General features: G+C 38.5%; 6 protein-coding genes across 10 annotated transcripts; 3 read left to right on the top strand and 3 right to left on the bottom strand.

The window, feature by feature from the left end:
• Window positions 1-475: 475 nt before the first annotated feature.
• Window positions 476-2,657, bottom strand: LOC124199553 (tropomyosin-like). Its single transcript, XM_046595383.1, has 9 exons — window positions 2,467-2,657; window positions 2,234-2,400; window positions 2,024-2,162; window positions 1,779-1,954; window positions 1,538-1,717; window positions 1,233-1,468; window positions 989-1,171; window positions 755-917; window positions 476-692 (listed from the first exon to the last, which is right to left on the bottom strand). The coding sequence occupies exons 1-9, from the start codon at window positions 2,468-2,470 to the stop codon at window positions 615-617; spliced, it is 1,326 nt and encodes a 441-aa protein (XP_046451339.1). The 5' UTR covers window positions 2,471-2,657; the 3' UTR covers window positions 476-614.
• Window positions 2,658-4,881: 2,224 nt separating this feature from the next.
• On the top strand, window positions 4,882-9,303 carry LOC124200843 (tyrosine kinase receptor Cad96Ca-like). The gene is made up of 9 exons (XM_046597172.1): window positions 4,882-5,404; window positions 6,134-6,634; window positions 6,731-7,233; window positions 7,309-7,429; window positions 7,531-7,683; window positions 8,097-8,278; window positions 8,388-8,592; window positions 8,682-8,746; window positions 8,823-9,303. Exons 1-9 carry the CDS (start codon window positions 5,356-5,358, stop codon window positions 9,057-9,059), a joined length of 2,016 nt encoding a protein of 671 aa, XP_046453128.1. The 5' UTR covers window positions 4,882-5,355; the 3' UTR covers window positions 9,060-9,303.
• A 582-nt stretch (window positions 9,304-9,885) lies between these two features.
• On the bottom strand, window positions 9,886-11,567 carry LOC124200844. Of its 2 annotated transcripts, none has more exons than XM_046597174.1 (4): window positions 10,936-11,567; window positions 10,532-10,868; window positions 10,181-10,455; window positions 9,886-10,115 (listed from the first exon to the last, which is right to left on the bottom strand). In XM_046597174.1, the coding sequence occupies exons 1-4, from the start codon at window positions 11,368-11,370 to the stop codon at window positions 9,930-9,932; spliced, it is 1,233 nt and encodes a 410-aa protein (XP_046453130.1). In that variant the 5' UTR covers window positions 11,371-11,567; the 3' UTR covers window positions 9,886-9,929. The 2 variants fall into 2 exon arrangements, with proteins under 2 accessions (XP_046453130.1, XP_046453129.1); XM_046597173.1 differs by having other exon boundaries at window positions 10,523-10,868.
• A 108-nt stretch (window positions 11,568-11,675) lies between these two features.
• LOC124200842 (protein wings apart-like) lies at window positions 11,676-16,582 on the top strand. Its single transcript, XM_046597171.1, has 13 exons — window positions 11,676-12,312; window positions 12,383-13,377; window positions 13,447-14,123; window positions 14,193-14,313; window positions 14,388-14,502; window positions 14,576-14,928; window positions 14,996-15,212; window positions 15,276-15,391; window positions 15,454-15,697; window positions 15,761-15,832; window positions 15,903-15,991; window positions 16,068-16,169; window positions 16,249-16,582. Exons 1-13 carry the CDS (start codon window positions 12,123-12,125, stop codon window positions 16,336-16,338), a joined length of 3,381 nt encoding a protein of 1,126 aa, XP_046453127.1. The 5' UTR covers window positions 11,676-12,122; the 3' UTR covers window positions 16,339-16,582.
• Window positions 16,583-16,996: 414 nt separating this feature from the next.
• On the top strand, window positions 16,997-19,825 carry LOC124200846 (phenazine biosynthesis-like domain-containing protein). Of its 3 annotated transcripts, none has more exons than XM_046597179.1 (7): window positions 16,997-17,288; window positions 17,367-17,522; window positions 17,596-17,635; window positions 17,719-17,950; window positions 18,145-18,377; window positions 18,436-18,555; window positions 19,376-19,825. In XM_046597179.1, the coding sequence occupies exons 1-6, from the start codon at window positions 17,196-17,198 to the stop codon at window positions 18,546-18,548; spliced, it is 867 nt and encodes a 288-aa protein (XP_046453135.1). In that variant the 5' UTR covers window positions 16,997-17,195; the 3' UTR covers window positions 18,549-18,555; window positions 19,376-19,825. The 3 variants fall into 3 exon arrangements, with proteins under 3 accessions (XP_046453135.1, XP_046453133.1, XP_046453134.1); XM_046597177.1 differs by lacking the exon at window positions 19,376-19,825 and adding an exon at window positions 18,710-18,896; XM_046597178.1 differs by lacking the exon at window positions 19,376-19,825 and adding an exon at window positions 18,714-18,896.
• On the bottom strand, window positions 18,379-20,281 carry LOC124200845 (stomatin-like protein 1). 2 transcript variants are annotated; one of them, XM_046597176.1, is made up of 5 exons: window positions 20,033-20,274; window positions 19,653-19,971; window positions 19,285-19,550; window positions 18,900-19,201; window positions 18,379-18,825 (listed from the first exon to the last, which is right to left on the bottom strand). In XM_046597176.1, exons 2-5 carry the CDS (start codon window positions 19,863-19,865, stop codon window positions 18,626-18,628), a joined length of 981 nt encoding a protein of 326 aa, XP_046453132.1. In that variant the 5' UTR covers window positions 19,866-19,971; window positions 20,033-20,274; the 3' UTR covers window positions 18,379-18,625. The 2 variants fall into 2 exon arrangements, with proteins under 2 accessions (XP_046453132.1, XP_046453131.1); XM_046597175.1 differs by having other exon boundaries at window positions 19,653-20,281.
• Between the last annotated feature and the right edge of the window lie 275 nt (window positions 20,282-20,556).

Below are 20,556 nucleotides of genomic sequence, written 5' to 3' on the forward strand. Positions count from 1 at the left end.
AGACATTCCATATTTGGTTGTCCTACAAGCAGCATAGTTCATCTAGTTTCTTGTTACAGTGCATAAGAACTGAACCTATCCACGGAAAATCTTACTAATTTTGGTGTTATGACTATACCTGCTATGTGGGCAGTTTTTTTAAAAATATTTTGAGCGCTTTTAGGCATTCTCGGGGTATGTAAAGCCTTCCCATGAGTGTCTAGAGTTTGGACTTGGCAAAAAAAAACAAAAAACAAAAAAACAGGAGAACGAAAGGTCTAGTCTAAGCATAGGCGTAATTACTGACAGTCTCTCGAGGTCTTGCAGGCAAGGTGAACTTAACGGTAGTTACGGGAAATAGAAGGGCAAAAGGAGAAATATACGAATTGTTTTCCCTGATTTTCATCACCAGGTATAAAACATTTTAACCATTTAATCTACAAGAAATTTTTTAATGAACAAGAATGACTCAGTTTGGGCAATATAAAATTATTAATTGGCTTTTTTAAAAATATATGCAGTTTGTATTTCTATAGTTAACTATCGTAACTGAAAACTGTATAGACTTCTGATAATAATTTAATTTGACACAATTACGCTTCTTCATAAGAATTAAGAATGTGAGAATAATACGCTCACTGAGGAAAATATTTTTTCATTGACGTTTCAAATTTTTCAAATAACTGATCGTGCTTCAATATCATTTGCTCCTTCTAAAAAATGTACAGATGCATAATTACCACAAATTTATGTAAATATCGAAAGTAATAAATACATCTCGTTGGTGCTTTATATAAATGGCTTCAAGCACTGCCGCTCCTTCGTCAAGTACTTTTTGACTTAGTTTCAAATCTTGCCTCAGCCGGGAAATCTCGTTCTCCGTAGCTATTATGCGCGCCTCCATCTGGGCTTTCCGACAATCATCCTCACTCAAGCACCTGTTGAAATAAATTGTACGAATAAGTTAATAAATAAAAATAGCCTGTCGAATAAAATTTGGAAAAATTACTGTTTCACATCGGAGCGTGTTTTTTCCAGTTGTTCTCTCAAATGTTCGACTTTTTGTTCGCATTCTACTAACATCCGTTTCTTGCTCTCGATTAAATTCAGGTCCGTTTGGAAGTTGTTTTCTAGGAGTTGCTTCTCGTCGTCTACTCTTCGGTAATCAGCCTCGGTAGTGTGCCACTCAAGTCTTATAAGAAATGCAATTTTAAGTTCGGGACTGGAAATTTGCATTTAACAATTTGAATTACTTTAATTTAGATTCCCTTGCTTTGACTTGCGCCAAACGTTGGTGAGTCTCTTTGTGTTCCTGAAACTGTAAAGTGCGATCCTGAATTTGTTGCTCGAGAGCTGGCAATCGGTTTTTGATGGATGAGAAGTCAGTCTCCATTGCTTCCTTTTCATCTTGACTTGCTAAAAGTTCTGCTTCCAATGCTTCTGGATCTTCGACAACCGCTTCGGTGGCTTTTTCTTTTTCCTGGTCTACCTGTATTGTTGACATCCATTAACACTAGCTGATTTTGTCGTAAGTTGTTACAGTAATAATTGTTTTTACCTGTTTCAAAGTGACGACAGCTTTTTCAAGACTTGTGTTAATGTTGTTAATTCTTTTAGTTAAATTGTCTACGTCGCCTTCCATTTTTTTAACATGAGCCTCAATCTTCATAAATTTTTCTTTTCGGCTAACCAGAACTTGACGCAATTCCGTGACCTGGATTTTTTTTTCTTCATCATTCTTAAAAGAAAGAAAAAAAAAGATTAAAATAATGACTTAATTATGGTTCTTGCTTGAAAACCTGTTGGCATTTGCTGAGATATTTTTCATCCTCCAGTAAACGCTTTTCGTATTGGACGGTTTGCTGTTTCAACTTCTGAATTTCTGCTTCAGCTTCTTCTTTTGTTGCCTCTTCAGCTTCAAAATAGGCAAGAAAGTTGACAAAACACACAAAAACATCCTTGACAGTGTTGGAAGCTATACAGAAAGTTTTTTGTGATTGAGCATCACACCAAATAAGTCAAAATTTAACAAATGTAAACAAACTTGGTTTAATCATATCTCCATATTTGAAATTATGGTATCCCAGTTCCTTTAAGATCCTGTTGACAGTCCGAAACAAAGAAAGGTTGCCTTCCAAATGGACAAACATTTCTGGGTTTGAGGAGAATTTGTGCATATTTATCTGAAAATAAAAGAGTGAAAATAAAGATAAGAAAAAATCAGAGACCTAAAATAAAAATTGTTATAACTAACAGCAGGATATTGATAATTGCAACCAAGGAATCCTTGTAGAAACTTGCTTAAGACATCCCTAAATTTTTCTCCCGTCGGTTTTCGAATGTCTGCATACGTAAAAGGATATTCAGGCCAGCAGCTGTTGATACAATTCACAATGCGAACAATTTCTTCATCTTTGCTTTCTAAAGCCGTTTTTAGATGCGTTTAGTTCAAAAACAATTTGAATGAATCAAAATAAGATCATTTACCCATTATTTAGACAAAACTTTTTTGACACTGGAGCTGACTGGAGTAGAGCAATACCAACGGTGTGTTGAGGACAAATGAGTTATGGCCTAGTCCAAAGAATTTTAGACTGATCAGTCTATCACTATTTGACACTTTAATCGCCAGAAGGTAATTTATATCAAAACTTGTGTTGTCATGTCAACTTGTCATGCCTCTAGTGGGCCATTTTTTAAATGATCCTTCCACTTCCACATTCCTTCCATTCCCTTCCATTCCTTGCTTGCCGGCGATTTCGGTGCCCGTAGTGACACAGTAGGATTAGTTTGAAAAACTAAAGAATGATAGTCCATTCGATACCATCACTACACTTTTCTTTATTTTGGTTAATAAGGGTGACGTCTAGTTTCAATTAAACAAATGACAAGGTTAATCCTTAATACGTCTAGGATGTTTTCATTGGCGTCAACCGGAAGACGCAAGCCCAGTCGGAAATAGGATTAGGACCTTTAAAGCAATCATCAAATTCAAATTTCGCTGCGTTGACGCACAGATTGTTGCGCTTTGTTGTATTCAAATTAAAATAATTTCTTCTTACATTTCTCACAATTTTTTTTTATCCTGTAAAGGATGCCGAAAAGACAGACTGTTTACTCACTTTTTTATACTGTCTTTACGTTATTTGGAAGGAAAATTTAAAACATTTTACTGATGATCCCGGTAAAAATATTAAGCGATTGCAATTTGGGGCGGATATTTATCAAAGGACGCGCGCTGTTCAAATGAATGCAAATGCATTTTTAATTCAAACAAATGCTATTGTAATATGCCATCTACTGGTAAACCGAGCAACGTTCATTCGATTTTTCCTATAATACAAAACCTGTACCTGCACAGAATCCCTACAATAATTTTTTTTTGTTTGTTAAAAAGGAAAGCAGATAAATTTATATGAAATTGTAGGGAATATTATGAGAATCTTTAGACCTGAATTCATCTCACAATAGTAGGTCAAACGGATTTGTCAATTTCCTTTTAATCAAACGTGTTAGTATACATCATAATCAGTTAATCACATTGGCCTCTGAAGAACTCCGCCTAAGCTCGAGGGCATCGGTGTAAACCTATGGTTGGTATAAGCCCCAAAAAACAGTTGCGAAATTCTCGGTCATTCATTGAAACCGGATTTCGTCCGTCAAACCGACGCACCCAATTGCTAGACAAGGAACTATAAGCAAGCTCCAACTCTAAAAACATTTCAACACAATCCATCATCGCTGATCAATTCGCTTGCTAATTTAGAACCCGGTTGTATATGTTTCTCGGTGAAAACATATTCACATTAACATATCTTTGCTAGTAGAAATATGAAATTTGCTAAAAAATTCCTCGGTCGTTTATTACGATCAATGATCAAAATGAATTTTTATTTTGCTCTAGAGATTTATGGTAGTTTGACGGATTCAACACTGTTTCACATTTATTCCTATTTTTCTATATGAATAAAACGTAGTTAATGTAAGAAATCAAGATTGTGATAAATGAGTTTTGTAGATTATTCACTTCCCTATACGCACGCGACTGATCTGATGTCACTTCTCAAATATTTCAAGGGCTGTTTTTGCTCATTCGACAGAGTTGCTTTTCTTATCGATTGCGAATCAATTCTTTTGAATAAATACAACAACAAAAAAAAAAAAATAGAATAAAAAAGGATGCAAAAAAAAGTCCGGTTTTCCATAAATAGTCTATTATGGTAAAGATTTATGTCCTTGATAGAATTTGATATATTCTTTCAGGTCAGATTTACAAAGAATCGTATAATTTGTATGCGTTGTAGACAATTGAATGGTTTATTGAACTGGCCAGCAATGAAAATTCAAATAAGGTTTTTGAATAGCAAGCGGGCGATCGCTCGGAGCGTCGCATCAAAATATAATAATAATAATAAAAATAAGAAATTAAAACAATAAAAAGGAAAACCCATGCACGATGGGAGAATCAGCTGAAATGTTTCTTGCGAAAAAGAAGTTTCGGAATTTCCCGATGCATGAAATCATGCACGACCTCAAATCTATATATTAATATAATAGATCCATTGAAAAAGCAAGTGAAGCTCTCTCTCTGCTCTAGTCTTTGTGCAAACTTTCTATTTTTTGTGAGAAACCAAAAGAAGGTGATGTCATAAGACGAGTTTTGCTGCTGCTGCAGGTTTGGCCGCCGTTCAAAACGCATGTGGGCTCGGAATAAAAGGCAAAACGAATGTTACACAGCCAGCGTGAAATACAACAAACGCGCGTACACCTTTTTTGCGTCTCTTCTCTTCTCTTTCTCTCTCTTTCTTCCAGCGTTCACGGAAAAGGTATAGAATGCCAAAGCCGTGAAATCGCCCCGAGGGTTTTGGCCTCGAAGCCACCAAAATACTCGAGTCTCAGACGTCATCAGACGCAGCACTCACGCTCTCCCTCTCTTTTCCATCCTTCTCGTCGCTCTTCTCGGTTGTTTTTTTCTTCCATTTGACTATGCACTCCATCCTCAGTTTCCGTACCAGTACCAACTACAACACCGGACTATTGAGAAGCAGAAAAGAGCCAGGCTTTATAGCCAAGAGTAATAGAAGAGCCGAGATCCGGAATTACTTCCCGGTCGGCGCTTAATATTCGAAATTCAGTGGGTTTGTTTTTTGCGGTGTACGTGTGTTGGTGATCGTTTTTTTGCCAATTGCCAAAACAATTAAAATTGCGGATTCAGGTGATGCCGCGACGAACGAGAAATTTGGATTTTTCCGCCATCTGTGACTGTTGTGTCGTGTCGGATCGCCGTTCGATTGAATCCGCTGGAATCACAGGGAATTACCGCCGCAATTGAACGCTGATAACAATTTGTGCGTGTTTTTTTTTTAAGGATTTGGAATGGAGTTTCTTCATACCCTCATCTGGCTTCTCTCTTGTTGGACCATAGGTAAAAAAGGAAAAAATGACTAACCTTGAAAATGAGCAAAGTCAGTCTATAGTCTACGTACAAGGATAGCACAATAGTTTTTTCTTAATTTTCCAACTGATACACTGCAAACAGATTCCGGTTCGATAAAAAAAAGCTAACAGCCTCGAAACACAATTGATTAAATTTGATGAAAATGAATAAGCTGTCCTCCCCGGTGGTTCTCTGTGATCTCTTCAGAATCTATTTGATCTCTACGGAATCTATTTGATCAATTCAGAAAAGAGAAAAAAAAAAAAAAAAAAAATTGGTTTTAAAATTTATGTTGAATTGATTAAAATAAAAAAAAAAAAAATATTTCTTTAAATATTTTAGTACATAGCTACATATTACTATTTCTCAGTTGTAAAAAAAAAACACTTGTAAGTAAATTCCTGCTATTCAAGTTGCTTTTGATTATCAGATTCAAATATAGCTATCTTGCGCAGCGATCTACAAATACTAGACATTGCGTGACCTTCCAGTTTACTTCAAAATTTTAATAAGACTCCTCGAATTTTGTCTGGGATTTTTTTGTTGTTGTTGCTCTGAACGCACAGTTTGAGAATTTAAAAAACAAATGAACAAACTGAGGGCAAGTTTTTGTTGACTGGTTCAAAATGTGGTTGAAGAGAGTTCGTCCTTGAAAAGCCAAGCAAGAGCGAAGAAGGCTGCTGTGTGTAAATAATTGACTGTGTAATTTTTGTGCAGCCCAGTGCAACACTCCACCCACCATCGTAGCCGAGCGATCTTGGAGCCTGCCGGAAAACACGGCCGTCGGTGCACGCGTGAGCCAATTTCGGGGGCAAGACTCGGATGACGACGCCCTGAATTTCTTCATCGGAGCGCCGTCCTTGCTGCCCGGATTGCGTTTTCTCGATGGCTCCCGATTCTTCCACGTCGACTCACGATCGGGCGCCGTCCTCCTCAAGGAGCCGCTCAATGGAATGCGTGGCCAGCGGCTCATGATTGGCGCCGGTGTCAACGATGGAGTCTACAATGCGAAAATGGATATCGTCATCCAGGTGACGCCATCCGACGGATCCCAATTGCCACCGTCTAATAATCGCTTCAACTCCGTTCCCTTGCCGGCCAATGTCAATCCACCTCCTCTTCTTTCATCCGGAATCTCGCCCTCTTTTCCACCCCGTCCTCCAGCGCCACCTCGCATTACTTCCGGCTCATCGTCATCATCAGGAGAAGTGGATTTCAGTAAGTCGAAATAGCTAAGATACGACGGATGATGGTGTCGGTTTAATATTGGTAAAATATAACGGTGGATTCACCTTTATGGTTTTGATGGGATAGGTAATAGTTTTGTGGCACCGCCTATCAAGCCGGTGACGGCACAAGCTGATTGGTCCATCACTCCTTCACCTCCACATCAAGCCCTGGCCTCGCGGATGCCTCTGCAGACGGGCTTCCTGGAGACCCACACGACCGAGCAGGCGTCAACCGTCGATCCTGCTGGTCAGGTCAAAGCGACTCACGTGGAATTTCCCGTCGCCACCGTCATCGTTCCTATCGTCATCGGACTGGTGGTGATGATCCTGGTGATTCTGGGCTCGTCTCTGGCCTGGATGCGGATGAAACGGTCCGGGCGATCGAGCAGCAGTCAAACTGGTCGCTCGTCATCCATCGACGAAGAGAAGGAAAGCAAAGTCGAGGCCGTGAAGACCATCAGCAACATGACGACGACGTCTTCGGTCGACGAGGATGAGCACGCCATCTCCTTGCAGCACTGGAGCAGCAAGAAAGCTGTCAGTAATCGCTACGAATCGTGGCATATAGGAGAGATTGATCAGGAATGGGTGAGTGAATGATGTCGTCGCCAATCACAGAGATTTATAATTGAATTATTCAATTATTATGTCGGTGGCCATCAGAGAAACAAGAATCAAACGGAAGATGGCTGGGAATTTCCACGTCATCGATTGCACGTCATTAGCATTTTAGGCGAAGGCTGTTTCGGCCAAGTCTGGAAATGTCAAGCTCTCAATATTGCAGGTATGCCGAGACCCTTATTTCATATTTTATTGGGGGAAATTCAAATTTCTACTTTTAGCGGAATTTGGTAAGTCTAATGATTTGTTACTTTGGCTGTTCAGGCCTTGAGGGTTCATCGTTTGTGGCCGTCAAAACATTGAAAGAATCGGCCGGAGACAAAGAGAGACAGGACCTCCTGAAAGAACTTCAAGTAATGAAGAGCCTCAAGCCACATCCTAACATCGTAACACTTCTCGGTTGCTGCACGGACAAAGGTAATCCTTTGTCGAACCTATACATACGTATTATGCTGCATAGCAGTCTTGCCAAAACTATCGAGTTGGTCAACATGCAACCATAATAAGACGAGTTGTCGGTCGACACAATGTCAAAAGCTTCAAATGGGGGGGGGGGAAATGAAAAGGTTTTTTTTCTTTTAGAAGTTTAAATGGCTTTTTTTATTTCCACCTAATAACGAAGACGTAAAAAAATCGTAACGAAAAAACCGCTTGAACGAAACTCCAAGGTCTTGACTTGGATGCAAAAGATTGTTACGTACAACATGTTTAGGATGTTAATCGATTTGGTGCTAGAAGACGCATTATTATTACTATTTAAAAAAAGAATTATTTGGCGCATTAACGATCCGACGCTGATGATCTTTTTTTTCTCTCTCGTGTTAATTTAGATCCTGTTTTCGTCATTATGGAATACGTTTGCGGTGGGAAACTGCAGTCCTTTTTAAGGAAATCCAGGGCCGATCATTACTATGGCAACTTATATGGCGCTAGCAGCCACTTGAGCTCACGCGATCTCACTTCATTTGCCTATCAAGTTTCGAGAGCCATGGAATTCTTGGCTAATAAAGGAGTACGTTGTTTTTCTCTTCTCCTACTCAGTTGCTGCTGCTCAGTTGCGCGTGAAAATAAATTAGCCAAGTGCTACAATAACTATTAACTATAACGGTTGATTTCATCAGATTATTCATCGTGACCTGGCGGCCCGCAATGTACTCATCAACGACGAACGCGTCTGCAAAGTTGCTGATTTCGGATTCGCACGCGACATCATGGGAAATCACATTTACGAGCGGAAGTCGGAAGGTCGTTTGCCAATACGCTGGATGGCACCCGAAAGTCTCTACGACAACGTTTTCTCATCCAAGACAGATGTTTGGAGTTTTGGTAAAAAACATTTGTTTTTCTTCATTTGAATTTCTTTATTATGCCGAGATACACTATTATTTTGTTAAATGTCCATATTTCCTCGACAGGCGTCCTTCTCTGGGAAATCGTCACATTGGGATCAACTCCTTACCCGGGCATGGCAGCTGGAGAAGTAAAAAAAAAATCAAATTATTTTTACCAGTTTTCTTAATTGTTATGTTTCAATCAAATTTTCTAATCATTTCTAGGTTATGCGAAAGGTTCGCGAAGGATACCGACTAGAGAAGCCGGAACACTGCAAGAGGGAGGTGTACAACGTCATGTTTTACTGTTGGGAAAAGGACGCTGCTCAACGACCAGCTTTTAGCGAACTGGTGCAGCTACTTGAACAGTTGCTCATGTCCGAAACGGACTACATCGAGCTGGAGAGGTTCCCGGACCATTCGTACTATAACATGGTTCCACCGACGGACGAAAAAGTTTGAGAAAGGGAAACATATTTTCCCATCTACTATAAGGAATGGTTGTTGTTGTTATGTCTTTTTTACTCCAGTGGTTGATTTTTCCCGCAATAATGTTCAACTCCTGCAAGCTGCAACAATACTTATAATTATTAGAACAGAAATGGTGCCTTTAAACGTTAAAACATTGTAAATGTGAGATGAACTGATATAGGTACATGTACAGTGTCTCTTTGATAAAAAAAAAATTCCTTCTCTTACGTACAAATTTTTAACTTTATTTCTTTTTAATTTTGAAAACAAAACAAATATTTAATTGTCATTTTCTTTGTGAGCTTGTTGAATATTTTGGATTTCACACGATCAGTGAAAAGGTTAAAAAAAAATAATAAAATAAAAACCCTGAACGCAGGAGGGTTCGATTAAAATTTCGGCGAAATTATTCAGTCAATAGGAAACCCATATTGATATTATGAATAATGAAAATAATTAGCATACCCAATAGAATTTCACGTCGCGAATCAATAGGCGTATCGTGGCGTGTCGTGGCAATAGACAATTTTCTCTTATGTCGTGGTAATAGACAGTTTCGACCGTCGCGCCACAACATATGTCGTGGCAATAGATCTAACCAAAAAAAAAACACTAAACGAATAAAGTGCGAACCCTAATAAACGCAGGAGAGATGAAAAGGCAAGATTGACCAACTGCACCATGTTAGATTATAGTCACGGCTCGAGCGCGTGACACCTAGCGGTCACGAGAAGAAGGGCACACTGACATAACACTGTTGATTTGATCCATATTTACATCTTCAAAGTCCCCTGAATCGCTATAATCAAGGAGCAAGTTTTGTTTGAAATGAGTTTTCTCTATTTTCACAAAAGTTTTGGTTTAGCTTGGAGGTGGTACATCATCAGGAAAAAGCTGAAGAAAACCCTGCGTTAAATGAGCGTTTCCTTTGAGCAGAGGAAGAATAGCATTTTTTATGTCGTTTATGTTGGGTGACGCATTGCTTTCCACTTGCTGAAGGGTCTTCAGAGTTCGCTTGAGTTGTGAAGGGCTATCTTTGAAATGAATCTGTAATTGAAAAAAACAAAAAACATGGTCGGATTCATAAAGTTAGAACCAAGAAAGACATTTACCTTCAGTTTTGAGAAAAACTCGCGCATTCGGACGTACAAAAAATGTTGGAACTGTACTCCACATAGAGCAGCTGCCTCTGGACTTAAAAAGAGAATAAACTCTTCCAACAAATCCATGTTATCTTTCAAAATATACTCGATTTTTCTGTACAACTCCAAGAACGAATTAGAACTCGATTGAAATTGGCCCATAATAGAACACATTTCTTTAAACGCCACGGGATTTGATTGTTCCAACCGACTTTTAACTTTCGTGAAATAAATTTCGGCATGTGCTAATAATAATAAAATTTAAAAAATATCAATAATAATAATCATTAATAAACAAAATTTAAGCAGTACCAATGGAACCATCGCTGTGTGGCTGCACTGGTTCATCATCGGCCATCCAAGAGTCAAGTATCCGCTTAGCATTGCGCTGATGTCGAATATGGCGATGAGCAGGGCTCCTCCCTTTTGGAACAGAACTGGTAACCAATGGAACTGTCGTCAAGAAATCAAGTGAAATAGAGTCTTCTTCTTCGTCGTCGTCTTCCATGACATCATTGCTGCTTAATGGACTCGAAGGAGGTTTATCCCCGTCGTCTCCTCCGCTGTTGCCAGCACTTGTTCCAGATGCACCAGATCCAGATGGACAAAAAATGCCACTGCCACCCTCAGCACCTGAAGAAGATGACTTTTGATTTCCCTGGACAAGTACAAAAAAAGGCGATTAAAATTGTACATATTTCTGGAGAACTTGGTTCTAACTGAACTATTATCTCTGAAATGGCTGTTTGAAGAATGTTCTCTGTGGGTTGTTGTACACGAGGAATATCATTGCTTGGTTTAGGAGTTTCCTCATCAGACGAAGAAAAATCCTCTTCAAACAGCAGTTCAACAACATCTTTTTTAGTAAGTTGGACAGTGAGATCTGCACCCGATTCCTCTGCATCGACTTCTAACATTTCATCCATTAGATTATTTGGATCACTGAGGTTTTCTTCAGGCGCATTGCGTCTTTTAGACTTCTCGGGAGTTTGAGTTTGTACATCGGCTTGGTTCGCCCGTTTTCTTTTGCTGGTCTTTTGATTCTCTAAGCTATCATTTTGAAAGCTTACTTCTGAATTTCCAGAGTTCAACTGTTCAATAGAATGATGCAAAGCCTGAAGTTCATTTTCTCTTAGTTGATTGGTTTCTTTTGAAGCCATCGCTCGAGACGTTATTTTTTCACATTACCAAAACAACCACAAAACTGTTCGGCCTTCGGCGCCATTTTCCAACATGGTCTCCGCGGTGGAACACGACCAATGCAACTTGGTCTCAACACGACGTGGCGGTACTTACCGCCGCCTGACGGGACAACCACCGCGGCGGTACGTACTGCCGCGGCAAATAATTTCCCCAAGATCACAGGCCACTCGGTGGCGGTAGGCATGTAGCTTTTCTTAAAGGTAAACAATAAGTATCGTCTGCTAATTGAACGCGCGCGCGCATTTTAGAGCGAAAACAGTACCGACTTTCTCCAAAAGGTGTCGGTACATGAGTCTTATCAATATGCAAGTTGTGTTATTCTTGCTAGATGGCAGCACCAAAAAGTGTGCGTGATCTTATAAATTATCAACGATTGATTTTTTTACGGAATTTAATTATCTTTTAACATTCTCACTGTGAATTTTGAGTTTTGACCCTTCTTTCAATTTCTTATTCTCCCTTAAATATATAGTTTACATTTTGGTAACCTTTTTCTGAATAAGTCACTGTAGTAAAACAAGCCGCAAGCGTCTGTCGTGGGACTGCAATACGCGCCTCAAATTTTCCAACTACAAGTCGTATGGTGAACGCTTTCAAGTATCTGGATCAAGAAAATGGATCAAAATAAACTTTGAAACTTAAAAATCTTTCACTCCATGTTACCAAGCTGTCTTGTGGAAAACACCAAAATCCTGTTTGACCTATAGAAATGTCAAAACATAACAAGACATATGGGAAAAGAGGGGCATCTGCCCCAGTAGCAAGTATTCAATTTGACAAAGTTATAACTGACAACAACAAAAGGCCCTCTGCTTCGAAATCTGCTGGAGTTGTGGGCAAATGGGGAACCACATCTTTCACATCGTTGAGGAGCAGCCAAGTCAATGGTGGTAAATCTGGTAAGTAATTTTCAATTTGACCAATTTCATAATAATATTTGCTGAATTTTGGATTTAATTCTGTTTTTAGGTAAACGAGGGATGAGCCCTGTGAAATGCTTACCTGTAGACTATGGGGTGACAAGTCACACATCAACAGGTTTAAGTAGTGGAATAGATGCTTTTAATTTTGAACCAGGAGCCAACAGTACAACCAACTGCCCAGCCCAACCAAAACCAAGAAAATTTTTCAAATCTCGAGCCACTGAAGATGTTGCTAAAGCCACTGCAAATGTACAAAATCCATCTATACTTACAAGTTGTGTTGATTATCCATTGAATCATGGAGAAATTCTTAGTGGAGCCAATCTTTATCCTGCTGTGTCAGGTGGTGTGGGTTATTTGTCCCCCACCTACACATCTCCCACAAGCAAATTGACAACGAAACGAGGACGAGGACGTCCTAAAGGAACTCGTACTACCAGTCCTCGTGGATCTTCCACAGCCACAAGTTATAAGCCAAATGCAGCAAGAGGAGCAACACCCCGGGGAAGACGCCGAGTTAAAAGCAATCGCTCTGTACGAGGACAGCAGTCAGGTGGTCGTGGCAAACGAAAGCGAGCCAAATGGGAGGGTGAGTCAGAATCAGAGGAAGAAGAAGAAGAGGAAGAAGCTGTCAGTTCAGAATTGGAAGAGCCTGTCGCATCTGCCAAGGAAGTCGAACCCGAAGAAGAGGAAGAAAATCAAGAAGACGAGGAAGAAAACCAAGAGGACGAAGAGTTGGAAAGCAAAAATGGTTTAGACTGCTTAGATAGTAGTAAAGAAGAATGTAAGCCACCCATCAAACTACGCATAATCCGTCGAAATGACACGAATGCCTTCGTTAGCAAAGTTGGAACTGAAACGGACAACGTAACAAGTGATTTAATGACTCCTCCCGTAACGGATTTGCCAAAACAAGAAATTCCCAAAGCATTGGAATGCACGAACAAAATTGATGTCAATGTGCATGCTGAAAACGAAAGAGTGATTTCTCCGGAAGTACCCGTGAAGAAAGAAAGTCCAGAGCATTATCCAGCAATGGAAGTAAGTGCAGCTCAAAAGAATTATGTTGTAATAAATTGTAAATTAGTAAATCTAATTTTCTTTTCATAGGAGGATGAACCATTTCAGCCAAAACCGGTTATTCCAGAAGAAGCAATGGTAGTTCCGACCGAGACGATAACAAGTATAGACCCTTCCATAGTTCCTCTTCCGAATGTTCATCATCAGCAACGAAAATCGAGCATTTTCAAAAGCCGGGCAACCTCGGCACAACCACCAACGGACAAAAACGCATTGGTTAAAGGAGAATCGTTAACTTCTACCAAAGGCAAAAAAGGTCTTGCTCTTTATCGTCACACATGGCATGAAGATGATGCGCGAAAAGCCGCTTCGTTAGATTCGGATGGCGCAACAGCCACTTCGTCAGTGTCAACATCGGCCGGATTATCTTCCGGTGATCAGCAGCATCCTCACCCGTCACCATGGGATGATTTAGGTGACGAATCCGAAGGACCACCGCCTAAACTTGCCCGTCTAGGTGCCTCTTCCAACACACTATCCTCAATGCCCCAGAAACTTAGCAATTTCTCTGAACCCGGCGAAGATGATGAACAAGGAGAGGCAACGAGTAGCCTGCGCTGTCCTCGCAAAGTCAAAGATTATTATACGGTGGTGAGAAATGTGAAGAAAGCTCACCAGATCCAAGAATCGGGCGAGTTTCAAGAATTTAATGACGATGTTGACTACATTCTTGATGCTCTACAAGATCGAAACCCTACGGCCACTAGGCATGGATAAATCGTTACATTTCCAATTTTGAACGTAACTCATCTCAATTTTGGCTTCGCTTCCTACAGGTGTCTTTCCGCCATGAGCCTGGCTTCAAAGTGCATGGAGCCAGCTTTCCGAATGCATCTTCGAGCGCATTCGACGGTGGCGAAATTTTTCAAGGCACTCAAGGATGCTCCGTCTAAAGCAGTGAGTTTTGGAAGTTTTCCTCTTTTTTTGTTGGTTTGACATGCAGTTTGATCTCATTCTGAATTTATTTACAGAGTGTGGCTCTCTGTACGTCATGCATCATGTTTGTTCTTACTCAAGATCGTTTGAACATGGACTTGGATCGCGACAGTCTGGAACTCATGCTTAATCTTCTCGAAATAGATGCCGGTATTTTAACTCTATAGTGTCAATTGCCTTGCACTTATTCTCACATTTTTTCGTTTGTTTAATGTGGTTGCAGTTCAGGTAGATCCCACAGAAGGCAAAGAACTGGAGAAAAACAAGCTCAAAGTACGCGAACTGTGTGAGGAAATGGTCCGGAAGGGTCATGCTCCGCATCTACAACTGGATAAAATAACAGCTGCTCAATTGGCTATGGAAACGCTATTGAGCTTAACGTCGAAAAAAGCCGGTGAATGGTTCAAAGAAGAACTGCGCGTTTTAGGAGGCCTAGATCACATTATCCAAACTGTAACTGTTTGTACAGCTGTTCTCGCCCCAACTTCCGATGGGGGAATTTCCAATTGGGAATGGGACAAACCTCGCCTTGATGCTCTCAAAAAAGTTGATCGTTGCTTGAGGGTTTTGGAAAACGTACGTTTTCTCCATTTTGTTTATTGCCTAGAAATCGAATTTTAAAGTTTTTTTTTTCCATCGACAGGTGACATTCCAGAATGAGGAGAATCAGAATTATTTAATGGAATTTTCCAATGGACGTCTTGTTGATGCTACTTTAAATCTATTGATGTTACTTTCGAGAGAGGTTGCCATTTATTGGCCACATGGAACTAAAAGTTCACTAAGCAGTCTACTCAGCGAAACTCTTTCTAATCTCATGAAAGTTGTGATGAATCTCACACACGACAGTAACGACGATTGTAAGTTGCTTTAGATTAAATCAGTTTATTTTCAACAATTAAACTTGTTTTTCCTTTCGGTAGCGGTTGGCAGTAAAGTTTATGGAGAAAAACCACTTACGTGGGAAACTGCTTTGGTTTGCCTGCTTCAAACGTCTGTCTGTTTGCCTGAAGATAAATCTTTTGATATTATGACTCTGGTATGTTTTAAAATAACTCTTAAGTACCTTTTTAAAACTTATGATTTTTTTTCCTTATCAAGGCACTGGGAATTTTGATCAACCTGGTAGAACGCTCATCAGTGAATCGAGATCGTTTGATGTTAGTCGCAGTTCCAGCCAGTGACGAAGATATATTTGACAACAAAACCTTGGCCATAAGAGCCCTCATCGATCTTTTTATTAAAAAAGAGGACAGTGCTCGGTTAGAAGAAGCGCGAACAGATGCAATTTTGGACGGTAAACCTGGCCAAAGTGATTCTGCAACAACACAATCTACCTCAAGTGGTAAGTACTTTTTTTGAAAAATAATTTGATGTTAATAATTGTTATTTCAATTCTAATTCGTAGGGTCAAGTGAAACCCCTTCAACAAACAATGGAAAAACTCAAGAAGATGCCATGGAAGAAACGGTTAAGAAATGTAAGTGAATTGAAAATAACTACGGTGTATACACATAGTAAAAATATGGTTATTTGTTCGCGTGTTTTAGTGTTGCATAAAGCAGGTCGACACATGGAAGACAGCATGGTTGCAGCATATATTGCGCTGTTATTGGGATATGTTGTCATGAAAAATTCGGTATCCTACTGTAACGACTTCAATTGTGCCATGTTCTCATTGAAATTAATTTCGCATTTTTACTATTTTCGTAAAGGAATATGAATATCAAGTCAAAGAACTGCTTCCAGAAAAGAAATTCACACAAATGATCGTTGTTTTAAAGAAATTCTACGAATTCCTCAAACTGACTGCAAATGTAAGCAAATTTGACAAAATTTATATTTCTAATGTTCCTTAAGTAACATGATTTGATTAATTTACGTGTTTTGTTTTAGGCTGTTACGAGTACCAGGGGATTGAAGAATACCCAAATGGTCATTAAGTTCATGGAATCGAGCGATAAAGTTCAGGCAATTCCAAGGTGAAGGAAGAAGCACGATACTTTTCTTAGATGACGGCATCTAATTTGTCGAAAGTAACTTCTGTTTTATCGGAGGTATCCGACATCCTTTATTGATTCAGTTTAGTTCTCATCGATCGCTCTGTTACTAATTATGGAGATTGCTTACTATCGTAAATGATCGTATTCGTATAGCATAGCAATTGCGTCTTATTTAATGTAAATCGAACTCAGTCCTTTGTGTAATAAACATTACTTTTCTATTTTAATTTTTATGTTTTATTTTTTAACTGATGATTTTAAAAAGTTCTTAATTTTAAAAGATAATTGATAAAAAAAATAATCAAAGATTAACATTCGGAAAATGGATGTGTTACAATAAATAATAATAAAGCTGCCGTTTCCGGCTGGTTCCTCTTGGTTTACCGTCCTTTACCATCTTCCGATTAAATGAATAAAGGCCAATTCGTTTGAGTACCGAACTTGACATAAAGTTGGCACGTAATAAGCAGAGCTATAGAATACTGCAAGCAATAGCAATAGTATTCTATAGCTCTGTAATGAAGCACAACCCGGGCTCGTCGTTCAAACGCGTATTGAATTTTTTAAAACGTTTCTTGCTTCTGTAAATATTTACTTAATGGCAATGTTGCATACGTTATTATTGTTTTGATTTTTGACAGCAATATGCTGTAGGCTGGCTGCAACTAGAATTTACCAGATCCACCAGTTCAGTTCAGCACTTTCTCCCTTCGTCGCATAAATACTACGCAGCAAAGGGTATTTAAGTGAATTCAATATAGTAAAAGTAGTAGTCGCTTCACCAAGTTTCTGCAAAAATTGCCCACCCTACCTACATTTAACAAATAAAGAATTGTGAAAATGGAACAGTCTTTTGTTACTGTTTATATTGTTGATGCATTTACCAATGAACTATTTTCTGGTAATCCGGCCGCCGTTTGTTGTTTGGAGAATGTGAGAATTTCAATACAGTATTTTACATTACATCAACACACACCATTCATTCTCTATTTCAAAACACTGGAAAAATAGGATCTCCCAGAAAACTTGAAGAGGAAAATTGCTGCTGAGATGAATCTATCTGAAACTGCTTTTGTCACCATAGAAAATGGTGAAACATTTGAAAAAAGCTCAAAATTTGCCTTACGATGGTTTACACCAACACATGAAGTGGATTTGTGTGGACATGTAATGCATATAATTTGTTCCTTTTTTCAGTTAGATTGTAGGTTTGTCTATAAAATTTGTTTATTTTATTCAGGCTACACTTGCAACAGCTGCTATAATTTTTCACAAACTTGGTATGTAAAACCAAATTTAAATGATCAATCATTTATAATAGATCAACACATTCAATCTTATCTTTCCCCCTTTTACATCATAGGGAACAAAGAAAAAGCCATTGAATTCAATACCCTTAGTGGAATCTTAAAAGCCATCCAGGAAAATGATTCCTCTATTACTTTAGACTTCCCTCTGAATCCTTCTTCTCCATATGAAGCACAAAATCTGAAGGATATCATACGCGTCGTAGCAAACAATTTTGAAATTCAAGACGTTCAACATTGTTCCACAACAAAAAAATTACTTTTGCGTCTGGCTGATAAATATAAAAGGTTTGTCTTATTTACACCATAGGTCTTTTAAAAATACTCTTTTTCAAAAATATAAAGTTGGCCTGATAATATTTGGAATGGTAATTAATTTATAAAACTTGATTGGTAAAAAATACTAATTTTACGGCCGGTTTTTAAATCGGGAAATCGGTCTTACACTAATCTTGTAATTTTTATTTCCTTGTTATATTTAGGAAGGATTTGGAAGATTTAAACCCTTTGACGCAAGAACTACTAACTTGTGAAAGTAGTGGTGTTGTGAAAGGGGTGATTGTTACATTGCAAGGCAACGAAAACGAGGGCTATGATTTTTACAGTCGCTATTTTGCCCCTTGGGTTGGTATTCCAGAAGATCCAGTTTGCGGATCTGCTCACACGGTTCTTGCTGCTTACTGGGAAAAAGTCTACAATAAAGACCAGTTTAGAGGTAAGACGCAATTGAATTTATTAATGAATTTTAATTATTGTGCATTGAAAATTAACAGCTAGACAATGCTCGAAACGAGGTGGTGATTTAAACATCAAGATTATTGGACAACGCGTCAAACTAACAGGCCAAGTGGCCCACGTCCTTGAAGGGAAAATCCGCATAAAATAAATATGAGGTACAACTGACTAGATTTGTAAAAAAAAAAAAAAAAAAAAATTGTTTCAATTCACTATTGAAAGTGACGCTTAAGTGTTGTGCATGTTTGGCAATAACTTTTGCAATTGCATGAGAGTTTGCATGTCTCCATCAATTGTGATTTGTCCTTCAAGGTAGGCCTGTAAAAACTGTGACTGGGATGCGCCATTCATCAAGGAATCAAAAACTGCTTGCGGGAGGCTCAGTGTAATGCCGACTTCTCCTGAATATGTACCTTCATATACTTGGCCTAAAAAGGTGTAAATGGCGTTGGAAATTTGTATACTTTCAGACAATAAAAATTAACTTTTAAATCGTAAATACCTTTTCCTTGGCTGAAATCGGCGTAGATTACGTCTTCATTGCCAATTTTAAAACAGATAACGACGGGATTATCAATAATTCCAGATCCTTCATTCAAAATCTTTCTAAGTTTGATAACATTTTTAGATTTCGGTTGAAATTCATCTTGGATAACCATCCCGACATCTGCTAACGAAACCGATGTAGGGACAGACGAGCCGGCAACACCACCATCCCCAGAGCCAAAATTTATTCCCATCTGTTGCATAACATTCATGAAAGCATTAACAGGCTGAGCTTCTTTAAGGGTCTTGAAGTTCTCACTTGGAACAAATGCGGAATAATAAAAAAAAGGAAAATAATTATAAGGAGTATAGTTAGTTTATATTAATAGTAAATATAATACATGTGTGCTGAGCTAATTTCAATTCCCCAAGGGCTAGTGATAGAATTCAGTTCTTTTAGTATTCTTTCTTCTATAATTGTTTTCCTTGTAGGTTGAAATTCCCTTTCATCAGAAGCTTCTAGCCGTTTGATGGTGATGGCATTTACAAGGATTTTTAACCCTTTGAGTTCTGGATCCTTTACATTGCTAATATATCGGACTGGATCAGAAATTCTGTAGAAAACACTACATCCAGCTTCAACAATAGCTTGATCTTTTGTGAGAAACTGAAATTCGCGGAAATTCGCACAGAGAAGAAATAAAATAATACAAAAAAAAATAAAATAAAAGAATTTTATAATTTGTAAACAAATAGAAATCTATTATACCTGTTTTAGAGGATGACATATGACTTGAGTGCGTAAATCTAACTTTGCAGAACAATCAAGCCAAGGAATTATAAATACATTGCCAGGACCCTTCACCCCTATTAGTTTTCCCAAACGGTAAATAACAATTCTCTCCCATTGTGGGAGGTTTTTGAAACAAAACCAAACACTTATTGGTAAAGTAAAAAATATAAAGAGATAACTGAAAGACATTGCTAGAACAGAAATAATTTTCCCTGATATCCCTTCAACAGAGATCTCTTCAATGACTTTTTCTCCGGCAGAATTTTCTGCCTTTACTTCCTTGTCTTTAAATGGACTATCATAAGAAAAAATTGATTTATAATCAAAAGCTGTTTTGTAGCCAGATTCGACATTACGGTCATCTTGAGGAATAGTAGAATAGGTAAAATAAGATTTTTCTGATAAAATGGACATAGTAAACGATAGAGCAAGTAGTTCGTTAAAATACCACAATACGTTTCACTACAAGTAGCTTAGTAGATTCAATAATAAGTAGTCGCAAACAGACTTTTCTAAACTGACTAATTGGCTTACTGTGCTTTGTGAGATCACTGAATTTTTTGACAAATTGTGTTGTTGCTAGACTGGCTAAGGGCGATCGATGCTTAGCAAAGCGCATGAGCGGGAGTCCTTAAATTGCACGAAGCGCGCGCATGCGCTCAAAAATGCGCGCTCATTGCACAAATTGCGCCCAATTAAGAAAATCTAGCTAGAGAAAGATTCGCAGTTTTCTTTCTATTATTGATTTTATATTGAATTATTTTATTTTATATTTTATTTCCCATTTCTGAAAACTTGTTTGTAAAGTTATAAATAGCAGTGAATATAGAGATTTTTAAAGATGAAATGTGTCCGCAAAGCAAAAAGTCTTGCGACTTGT

This window comes from Daphnia pulex, chromosome 8 (genome assembly GCF_021134715.1).
Source record: "Daphnia pulex isolate KAP4 chromosome 8, ASM2113471v1".
In the NCBI taxonomy this organism is placed as follows: Eukaryota; Metazoa; Arthropoda; class Branchiopoda; order Diplostraca; family Daphniidae; genus Daphnia; species Daphnia pulex.

Coding starts and splice junctions, on each gene's coding strand:
- LOC124200843 (XM_046597172.1), top strand. CDS start 5,356: ATGGAGTTTCTTCATACCCTCATCTGGCTTCTCTCTTGTTGGACCATA. Junction 6,635..6,730: donor ATCAGGAGAAGTGGATTTCA/GTAAGTCGAAAT, acceptor TTGATGGGATAG/GTAATAGTTTTGTGGCACCG. Junction 8,747..8,822: donor CGGGCATGGCAGCTGGAGAA/GTAAAAAAAAAA, acceptor AATCATTTCTAG/GTTATGCGAAAGGTTCGCGA.
- LOC124199553 (XM_046595383.1), bottom strand. Junction 1,469..1,537: donor CTGTCGTCACTTTGAAACAG/GTAAAAACAATT, acceptor TCAACAATACAG/GTAGACCAGGAAAAAGAAAA. Junction 693..754: donor ATATAAAGCACCAACGAGAT/GTATTTATTACT, acceptor TACATTTTTTAG/AAGGAGCAAATGATATTGAA.
- LOC124200844 (XM_046597173.1), bottom strand. CDS start 11,370: ATGGCTTCAAAAGAAACCAATCAACTAAGAGAAAATGAACTTCAGGCT. Junction 10,456..10,522: donor ACACAGCGATGGTTCCATTG/GTACTGCTTAAA, acceptor TATTATTATTAG/CACATGCCGAAATTTATTTC. Junction 10,116..10,180: donor AGTTTTTCTCAAAACTGAAG/GTAAATGTCTTT, acceptor TTTCAATTACAG/ATTCATTTCAAAGATAGCCC.
- LOC124200845 (XM_046597175.1), bottom strand. CDS start 20,090: ATGTCCATTTTATCAGAAAAATCTTATTTTACCTATTCTACTATTCCT. Junction 19,551..19,652: donor TATGTCATCCTCTAAAACAG/GTATAATAGATT, acceptor CGCGAATTTCAG/TTTCTCACAAAAGATCAAGC. Junction 19,202..19,284: donor GAAATTAGCTCAGCACACAT/GTATTATATTTA, acceptor ATTTGTTCCAAG/TGAGAACTTCAAGACCCTTA.
- LOC124200846 (XM_046597179.1), top strand. CDS start 17,196: ATGGAACAGTCTTTTGTTACTGTTTATATTGTTGATGCATTTACCAAT. Junction 17,636..17,718: donor TATAATTTTTCACAAACTTG/GTATGTAAAACC, acceptor TTTACATCATAG/GGAACAAAGAAAAAGCCATT. Junction 17,951..18,144: donor CTGGCTGATAAATATAAAAG/GTTTGTCTTATT, acceptor TGTTATATTTAG/GAAGGATTTGGAAGATTTAA.
- LOC124200842 (XM_046597171.1), top strand. CDS start 12,123: ATGTCAAAACATAACAAGACATATGGGAAAAGAGGGGCATCTGCCCCA. Junction 15,698..15,760: donor AACACAATCTACCTCAAGTG/GTAAGTACTTTT, acceptor TCTAATTCGTAG/GGTCAAGTGAAACCCCTTCA. Junction 16,170..16,248: donor TCCTCAAACTGACTGCAAAT/GTAAGCAAATTT, acceptor GTTTTGTTTTAG/GCTGTTACGAGTACCAGGGG.